The 10,169-nt window shown below is 44.1% G+C and overlaps 1 protein-coding gene across 6 annotated transcripts; it reads right to left on the bottom strand.

The window, feature by feature from the left end:
- Nucleotides 1–411: 411 nt before the first annotated feature.
- On the bottom strand, nucleotides 412–9,659 carry b3gnt7 (UDP-GlcNAc:betaGal beta-1,3-N-acetylglucosaminyltransferase 7). Of its 6 annotated transcripts, XM_033031355.1 has the most exons (4): nucleotides 9,392–9,659; nucleotides 3,631–3,806; nucleotides 3,236–3,333; nucleotides 412–1,714 (listed from the first exon to the last, which is right to left on the bottom strand). In XM_033031355.1, exons 3-4 carry the CDS (start codon nucleotides 3,238–3,240, stop codon nucleotides 490–492), a joined length of 1,230 nt encoding a protein of 409 aa, XP_032887246.1. In that variant the 5' UTR covers nucleotides 3,241–3,333; nucleotides 3,631–3,806; nucleotides 9,392–9,659; the 3' UTR covers nucleotides 412–489. The 6 variants fall into 6 exon arrangements, with proteins under 6 accessions (XP_032887246.1, XP_032887247.1, XP_032887248.1 ...); XM_033031356.1 differs by lacking the exon at nucleotides 3,631–3,806; XM_033031357.1 differs by lacking the exon at nucleotides 3,236–3,333 and having other exon boundaries at nucleotides 9,392–9,657.
- Between the last annotated feature and the right edge of the window lie 510 nt (nucleotides 9,660–10,169).

The following is a 10,169-nucleotide window of genomic DNA, read 5'->3' as shown; positions in this document are numbered from 1 at the left end:
TCGTTCCCTAAAGAAGCCTCTTCTATTATAGATGAGAAGGGAGAGGCTCTCCCTTCTACCTTTTGCTTCTGTCCTCCTTTAATGGCCCCTCTGTTGTTGACCCTCCCACTGTTTAGTTAAAACCCACCCGATTTAATGCTGTAGTCCCAATAATCAGATTTGTTTTCATTATAGTGATGTGTGGTGATGTTTTCAATATAGCGAAATTATTTTCACATTAAATATTCGCACCACGTATATTGATGAAAATGTTACATTTTTCTCTCACATCATTCAGATCTTTAGACAAAGAATAATACCTGCTTATACAAATCTATTTTGGAGCCATTCGTGTATCATAATTCCACACAAGTGAAAAACATTAACATTGACATTGTTGATGGAAAAATAAGTTAAATGGAATTCTTTTCAAATAGATTATTATGTATTTAATACAGAATCTTCTTTTACATTACAAATTACACAACTGTATCATGGATTGTAACATGTCTATAATATTTGCATTTTCTTGGAACAATTAATGCTACTGTGAACTAATTTCCACATTTCCAGAAGCTCTGCTGGAAGCAGTTTATGCACCACCAACATGCTTTGATAAAAACAAGGCTCTTTATTCATTTTACTGCTTTTGTTTTTTACAAGTCCAAATGTCTTAAAGCCACAATGATTAATAGGAGTAATTCCCAACAGCTCGAGGCACATCCCCAAGAACACATCATCTATAGGATACAGCTCCAAGCCTTCTGACACCACGTATAATTGTTGTGCCAATGATCCGGACATCACGAACCCACCGCCCCCTACGTAAGGGGGATAGTAAGTTTTATTGTATAAGCCTTCCGGTATGTAATACTTATTTTCCTTCTTTCTAATTGGTTTGGCCTTGTACAATACATCACCCACAAAAAGATTCTGAAAGTTAGATGCATTAAGAAACTCAAGAATATTCTCTGTGCTCACAAACACATCATCATCTCCTTTAAAAATATACTCAACATTCTCACAGTATGTCGAAAACCACCTGAGAAAGTTGACCTCTTTTAAGGTGAGATTGAAGAAAGTGTCCATGAAATCCCACTGGAGAATATCACCGTAAATAATATTCTCATATTCCAAGAGCTTTTGATGGTGGGACCCTTCGTGTTCCGTGGATGAAATCCCCAAAAGAAACAATGTTTTAATTTGCTTCCCGTCTGACTGCATTTGTCTGCCCCATGTTTTCCTGATCACCTCTCTGCGGTCATACTGCGTTATGATGGATTTAACAATGATCAAAAGGTAGATATGACCACTGCATTTCTCAGGATGATTGAGAATTATTGGGAAATACCTACAGTGTCTATATCGTAGGAACTGTTCAAAATTTGGTTCCAAGCCACTCAACCACCCAGTGCGTGTGAAGTTAGAAGGAGTACAATTGGCATCTGTCACATCCCAATGTTTGGTTTCTCTTGTTGCTGCTGTTATTGTTGCTGTGGCAGTTGTCTCGGGTTTTTGGGGTCTCCAGAAGTTTCCCGTGGGAGTGAGAAAACTCAGAAACTTGACAACTGATCTTCTCTCTGGGGAAGTGAACCTCCGCGAGATGTTTCGGGACGTCTGCTTGGTGTAGCTGCTTCTCTGCAGTACGGCCAATGTTATCACAAGCACAAAGGAAATGAGGCAGAAAACCTTAAACTGCTTCTTCCCCCTAATATGCATCTTCTTCAGAATGTTTCTAAGTATTGAAACAGAAACATTAATTCAATTATTATTCGGATAAATCAGTTAATTCAATAAAAAATCTATGAATAAGCAATCTTCACATTTCTTATATTCTGTATGAATATAAAAAGGAGATTCCTTTATTTAATAATCACACCACTTTGTTCCAAAGTTATTGAAATGTCCAGGACACATATGGAAATAATCACCAATTGAAACTGATGGTCAGGTTGACTGACCAAGTCCACTCCCTTCATCCCAAACACAAAACAAATGAAATACAAATCTCCAAACTGCCCTTGTGGGATCTAAACTCTGAGTGGGATCTACAGACTGTGGCAACATCTCCACCTACAGAATCGTACAACTGCCCTTTCTGTCAAGGTTGAGAACCATCAATGACACCTTCATTCCTAGTGTATGCTTCATCTAGTGTGGAGTTGCCACTACTGGCTAGGTCTTTTCCTGAAGGTTTGTTGGTGTGATGTAACTCTCCAGTTTGCAGGCAGCATTGCACTCAGCAGCTTGCCAGCTATTGCCGAGTTTCTCCTGCTTGCTTAGCATCTCACACAGACCTGGCACGAGGTCCTGAGAGTTTAAACAAGCATTAGCTTCAGGGCAAGTGAAACATCAAGTCATTTATAATAATCGTAGCTCGTATATTCTTTCTGTTCATTGTGTTAATCTAATCGAGACCCCAGGCTATGTCAGGCCAATGGGGTGCACACTTTATACACATTCCGATTTGCTGTATACTGGAGATGTGATCAACTGGAGGAAGTTAGACTGGGTTTTTGCACTTACGTGACATCGATGATCAAGTGTTTGTGGACAGCGTGCTTGGGGAAATATTCCTGTGCAGTTTGATGGCGAGAGAGAGAGAAAGTTACTCACCTCCCAATGGCCCCTACCTTGGGCATCTTTCAAAGTCCGGAGGAGGGGGCTACCTGCCAGTGCGGGAGCAGGTGAAACCCCCCCACAGTATGTGTCTCAGGTGTGTGGGCAAGGAGCAGAAACAACAGCCGGGGGGGGGATCTGTAATTAGGATGTTTCTGCAACAATGCAGGATAGGATGATGCCTCCCCCGTGCCTCAGCTAAGACTGTCATGGGAGGGGGCAGAGGTCGAGGTCCTCACTGCACGGTGCCTGCGGGTGGTTGCCCGGTGATGCAGCAGGTAGTGCAGCTGTCTCACCCACACTCCCCGACCAAATCCACGCTACCCCACACCTAACAAATTCTCACACTTTGCCCACAGCTTCTACCTCACCCCACTCTGCTCACCACCCTTTCCTCCCCCCCCCTCACCCCACTCCCCACTCCCCCCTCCACCCCCACTTCCCCTCCCCCCCTCTCCTGGGAATTGCACTGAAGCTCCAGACAGGGCAACTCTAGAACAGACGCATGAGGAAGCGCCACAGTTACAAGACGGCTATTTGTACACGTTCCCATTCCTTCAGAACAATCACATAGTGCGATATGTTCCAGTCACACTTAGTTGTTTTAAACAGGCCTTCACTGCAATATGAAACAAACCTCATTCCGGCTCTCTGATGTTTGGATTTACAATGCAGGTAATAAGCACCAAGCTGCCTGCAACCGGCTCATTTTCCCCACCAGATGTGGAAATCCATCTTTCAGAATGAGAAAAAAACCCAGCAAATTAACAAAGCGTCAAGATTGCCAAACCATTCTAAACAATTGTAACCGACAAATATCACGGTCAAGGCAGGTGTTGTTGAAATCGGATAAATCCTCACACTTCCCTCATGACCACATCCCACCCCTGAACATCAGGCCAATGACCATCAGGCCAATGACCATCAGGCCAATGACCATCAGGCCAATGACCATCAGGCCAATGACCATCAGGCCAATGACCACGTCCCACCCGTTATCATCAGGCCGTTAACTGCCAGACAAGCACTGACCTCACTTCTTTTGTTCATCCATTCACAGCTTTCTGTGTCAGTCCCACAAGCATGCACTGTCCACTTCAGATTCAGGTTAGTTAATTGTCAGATACATCAGAGTGCAGCTCAGAGTAAGCAACATGCACACAGAAATTACAGCTCAACACGACGTGAAGAGCAGCTACAATGCAAGGCTGTAACACACAGAAGTGTCAAAGTACAATCATGGAATAAATGAATGAGGTGGAGTTAAAAATACGTGGCAACACCTCCGGGAAGTGGGTGTGAAGGAGGTGATTCGTTCTACACCCTCCCCTCCATCCACAAGCAGCAAGTTCTCATCCAACAAAATAAATGTTCTCACTATCTTTTTTCACTTATCCAGTCCCTGTGTCTGGTGTCGAGACAACAACCTTCCTCTCAATATCAGCAAGACAAAGGAGATAGCGATCAAGTTCAGGAAGTGAAGCAATACAATACAATCAGTTTTATTCGTCACAGTACACATACCCCAGTTTGCATTGATGGTGCTGAAGTAGAGATGGTTGAAAACTTCACATTCCTAGGAGTCAATACCAGTACCTCATGATAATGCGGGTAGGAACAGGGAGCTAGGGGATCTGAATATGTGGCTGAGAAGTTGCTGCAGGGGGCTGGGATTTAGATTTCTAGATCACTGGAATCTCTTCAGGAGCAGGGGTGACTTGTACAAAAGGGACGGGTTGCACCTTAATTGGAAGGGGACTGACATTCTGCCAGGCAGGTTTGCTAGTGCTACACAGGTGTGTTTAAACTAAAAAGTGTGTGTGGGGGGGGGGGGGGGGGGGGGTGGAGTCAACAACATGGACACGTATCCGTGCAGCTAACAGGTAAGATTGTGTAGGAAAAACTACGTTTAAACTAACGCGTCAGGGGGATGGGACCCAAAGCAAGGAGACGAGGGGACCATACAAGGTGGACAGAAACAAAAGGTAGAAGGGAGATAAGAAAAACTAACCTGAAAGCTTTGTGCCTTAACGCGAGGAGCATTCAAAATAAGGTGGATGAATTAGTAGCTAATGGATATGATATAGTTGGAATTACGGAGACGTGGCTCCAGGGTGACCAAGGCTGGGAGAAAAACATGCAGGGGTATTCGATATTCAGGAAGGAAAGACAGAAAGGAAGAGGAGGTGGGGTGGCATTGCTGGTTAAAGAGGAGATTAATGCAATAGCAAGGAGAGACATTAGCTTGGATGCTGTAGAATCGGTTTGGGTAGAACTGCGAAATAGTCAAGGGCAGAAAATGCTTGTTGGAGTGGTATACATACTTGACTAATAAATAATTACAACTGCAATTATACAGACCACCAAACAGCAGTAGGGAGATTGGGGACAGCATCAAGCAGGAAAGCAGGGAGTGTGTAGCAAAGGTACAGCGGGTATCATGGTTGACTTTAGTCTACATATAGATTGGGCCAACCAAATTGGTAACAGTGCTGAGGAGGAGGATTTCCTGGAATGTTTACGGGATGGGTTTTTAAACCAATATGTGGAGGAACCGACCAGAGGGCAGGCCATCCTAGACTGGGTATTGTGTAATGAGGAAGGATTAGTTAGCGATCTTGTTGTGCAAAGCCCCTTGGGCAACAGTGACCATAATATGATGGAATTCTGCATTAGGATAGAGAATGACACGGTTAATTCAGAGACTAGTGTCCTGAACTTGAATAAAGGAAACTTTGAAGGTATGAGACGGGAATTGGCTAGGATAGACTGGCAAATTATACTTAAAGGGTTGACAGTGGAGATGCATTGGTGAAGATTTAAACTCCAGAAATTGTTCATCCCTGTCTGGCGAAAAAATAAAATTGGGAAGGCGGTTCAACCGTGGCTGATGAGGGAAGTCAAGGATAGTGTTAAAGCCAATGAGAAGGCATAGAAATTGGCCAGAAGAAGCAGAAAACCAGAGGACTGGGAGAAATTTAGAACTCAACAGATGAGGACAAAGGGGTTAATTAAGAAGGCAAAAAAAGAGCATGAAAGAAAGCTTGCAGGATATATAAAAACTGACTGTAAAAGTTTCTATAGGTATGTAAAAAGGAAAAGATTAATGAAGACGAATGTAGGTCCCTTACAGTCAGAGGCAGGGAAGTTATAATGGGAAACAAGGAAATGGCAGAACAGTTAAACAAGTATTTTGGTTCTGTCTTCACTAAGGAAGACACAAACAATCTCCCAGAAATACTAGGGGACCGAGGATCTAGTGGGAAGCAGGTGCAGCAGGCAGTGAAGAAAGCGAATGGTATGTTAGCATTCATAGCAAAAGGATTTGAGTATAGGAGCAGGGAGGTTCTACTGCAGTTGTACAGGGTCTTGGTGAGACCACACCTGGATAATTGAGTTTAGCGATGTAGCATATTGTATTTTTTCCACACAATTAAAATAACCAGATTACAGTTAAAGCCATGTAGAATACAAGAACACTAAAACAGCATTAAAATACAGCTCAGAAAAACAGTGGATAAATGAATAAACTTCAGACTCGCAGCAGAAGATGGAGTATATAACTGATCAAAAACTATGGTCATGCAATCATTACACTGATTAGAAAGCCCAACAAATGAAATTAATAAGCTACATGTCATTAAAATGTTTCCAAACTGCATTAAACATTATTTTAAGAAGACCATATCAATTCCACTATCTTTGAATGAGCCCAATTGTTTCTCTGAACTGTAAGAGCACGTACCCGCGAGGCACCTCCAAGTGTAAATAATCATACCCAAGAATATTAGTTTTCCATCAATCAATCATAAATTAAATAGTGATGATTATAGAATGGGGTCACCAGTATCTGGTATCATCCATTCATTATCAGGTTCCCTCATTAAACTTTCATCGAGGAAACGCCTGCCTGTATCATACAACGGAGACTCAGTTACACTAAATTCTGAATAATAATATCAATGTACTTTTTCTTTTACTGCAAATGCTTCGAGGTACACAAGTCTGAATCGTCAGCCACCTAAAGGCCTGAACAATTGTGGTTAAGAAAAAGGATGGTGCTTGTCGAAGCAAGGAACTGCAGATACTGGTTTATACCAAAGATAGACACAAAGCAAGTAGTTACTCCAGCACTTTGAATGGTGGTATGGTAAAGAGTGCTCTGAGATTACCACAAGCACACCTGTTCCATAATAACTGATCATTCTGAGCTGCAAGATGACAATTTCCTCAGCTTCACACACACTGAGACATAAATATGCTTCCGCCATTGGACTTCGGAGAGTGGACGGTTGATTTTTTAAAACTAATTCCAGCTGCAACATGATTAGGCCTTTTCTCATGATTCTGCAGCTCAAGAAAGCTCCTGTAGAGTCAGAAGCAACCGAAGCAAAAGACGAAGTGCTGGAGGAACTCAGGGGGTCCGGAATATAACACCCACTACTCTCTCTATAACCTTACAGCTTTACCCTTTAGTGCTAGACATTTCCACAGTGAGAAAAACGTTCTGACTGTCTACCTCGCACGTATCTTTATTATACCCTAGACCCTCCTCTGTAACAAATCTACACGCCAGCCAACAAGAAAAGACCCCCTTTATTCCCACACCTTGTTGTCTGCCACAGCAGTCCCCATGCCAGTACCTTGTCTCTAATACCATGGGTCCCTATCTTGTTTCGCAGCCTCACGTGCGGCATCTTATCAAAGGCATTCTGAAAATCCAAGTAACCAACATCCACTGACTCTCCTTTGTCTGTCCTGCCTGTTACTTCCTCAAAAAATCCAACAGATTTGTCAGGCGAGATCGCCCTATAACTTCGACCTATTTTATCATGTGCGACCAAGTACCCCAAAACCTCATCCTCAATAATGGACTCTTAAAATGTTACTTACCACAGAAGTCAGACTAACAGGCCAGAGTTTGGACAGACTTGGATTGTTTTCTCTGGAATGCCAGAGTTGTACTATTCTATGTTCATAGAGTCATAGAGTGATACAGTGTGGAAACAGACCCTTAGGTCCAACTTGCCCACACCAGCCAACCCAGCGACAATAGTCCCACCTGCCTACGTTTGGTTCATATACCTGTCTAACTGCTTCTTAAATATTGGGATAGTCCCTGCTTCAACTACATCCTACACACACTAGAGAAATTATACCTAGCCAATTAACCTACAAACCTGCACTTCTTTGGAGTGTGGGAGGAAACCGAAGAACCTGGAGAAAACCCACGCAGTTCACGGGGAGAACGTGCAAACGCCGTACAGACAGCACCCGTAGTCAGGATCGAACCCGGGTCTCTGGCGTTGTGAGGCAGCAGCTCTACCCGCTGCGCCACCGTGCCGCCTTGCTGACATATTTTTTGCAATTTGTGTCAAAACGTGTCGACACGCCCGCATGGATACTTCAGTGCTTCTGTCAATTTGTGCTGGTTGCTCCTCGAACGTCAACAAATACTACTTGTTGCTCTTTGATTGCAAATAACTGAACCAAACACTACTTTAGAGTGACTATCGGGGCTACGTCGCTCCACCCACCCGTCCACCTCTAACTTCAGGGCACCTCCAATGGACATTCGATCTGATCCAGGACTCTCCATGCACAAAGTTAGCAGCTGGTGTGGCCTGGATGATATTTTAACATACGGTGACGAAACCGTACACGCATGATGGTAGGGTCTTTACGATACGATAGAACTTTATTTAGACCATTTTCCCTCCTGGGATAAAGTTCTATCGTATCATAAAGACCCTACCATCATGCATCACGGTTTATTCACCATATGTTTATCTAATTCTCAGTTGATGACCCAGCTGTTTCCACCACCAGATTCTCAATCAACAGCATCTTCCAGACATAACCAAGACACAATATATTAATTCCTCATCGTCTCTGTCATTATTAGTGCCACTGCCTGGTTTAAATGAGAGTCATTGGAATGGCCAATAACGGTCTACTGTGTGCATGCCGTGTCGTTCTCATTTGTCTCTCTGGTTAGTGACACCATCCAATTGTAATGACGGAGACACATAGACCTGCAGATGTAGTGTATATGTACACTGTAAATAAGACTGTATCTGTACACTGTAAATAAGACTGTATCTGTACACTGGAAAGACTCTGACAACTGTAAATGTCTCTCTTGTAATTTTGTATTGTCTTTCCGCTGACTGGACAGCACACAACAAAAGCTTTTCACTGTACATACCTCGGCACACGTAACAATAAACTAAACTAAACTAGATCAACTATCCATGTTCTCCAGAGATGCTGCCCGAGCCTCTGTTACTCCAGCACTTTGTGTCAGCATTGTGATACGGTCCAGTTCTGTGGCTGCGACTTCTGACCTGCCGGCGTTGGAAAATTTACTGGCGTGACACTTCCAGGTAGCACTGTACAGTTAACACCATTAATCCAGCAGTAGTCCACGAAAAACGCGAGGAAAGGTTACAGGTTTGACAGAATGGTCTGTGCAACATTTCACAAAGTTCGCAGCACAGTCGTCGCTCAGCCGCGGTCCCGGAGCCGCGGAATTGCAGTAAAACCTGCCCCGCTTTGTCCTGCCCTGCTCCCTCTCAGTCCCGCCACAATCAGTCAGAAAAAGCGTCCCTACCCGAATGTTCTCCACGGATGCTGCCTGATTCTCTGAGTTACTCCAGCACTCTTCGTCTTTAGTAAACCAGCATCTGCAGTTCTTTGTTTCAACCTTGTTCAGTAACTTTCTGATTTCAGGACTCAAACCTTGAAATAAATTCTCTCGGCAAATGTGAACAGAATGTAACGTCTCACTTACCTGAACACGACCAAGACAGACTCGAACCGAGAGCCGGTCCCACAGCCGGAGTCAGGACCAAGAGCCGGAGCCAGGATCTAGATCGGGAGCGGCAGGCGAGGCGTTGATTGGCCGGGAGCCTGGACCGGTCCCTCGCTCTCTGTCCGGCCGCGTTGTCCGGCCGCGAATGAACGGCGCCGCTAGATGGAGGAGCTGCTGCCTCAGCGCCAGGGACCCGGGTTTCATCCTGATCTGCTGCTTGTGTGGAGTTTGTCCGTTCTCCCCGTGACCACGGGTGCTCCGGTCTCTTACCCCATTCCAAACAAAGACGTGCTTTCGTGTCGGGAGTGGATGCGAAAAAAGGATGTCACAGATCTAGTGTGGACGGGTTTTGGAAGGAACTGCAGATGCTGCTTTAAACCGAAGGTAGACACAAAACGCTGGAGTAACTCAGCGGGACAGGTAGCATCTCTGGAGAGAAGGAATGGGTGACGTTTCGGGGTTTCGGCGCTTCCTTCTCTCCAGAGATGCTGCGTGTTCCGCTTAGTTACTCCAGTATTTCTGTCTATCTTTAGTGTGAAAGGGTGATGGATGGTCGGCATGGATTCGGTGGGCCGAAGGACCTGTTTCTATGTTGCATCTCTCCAATCAACCAATCATAGTTGGCTAGTTAGTTTCCTTCACACATACGTTTCTCTAAACTCTGTCCACCATTACAGATTTTATCTCTTAAGTAAATCAAAAATATGATCTCACATGGACTGAGATAATGTCCTGAAACCGTTATTAATTGCATGGT

The sequence above is a fragment of the Amblyraja radiata genome, chromosome 13 (assembly GCF_010909765.2).
Source record: "Amblyraja radiata isolate CabotCenter1 chromosome 13, sAmbRad1.1.pri, whole genome shotgun sequence".
NCBI lineage: Eukaryota > Metazoa > Chordata > Chondrichthyes > Rajiformes > Rajidae > Amblyraja > Amblyraja radiata.
The sequence above is the reverse complement of the archived record's forward strand: the minus strand, read 5'-3'. Positions and strand labels throughout refer to the sequence as shown.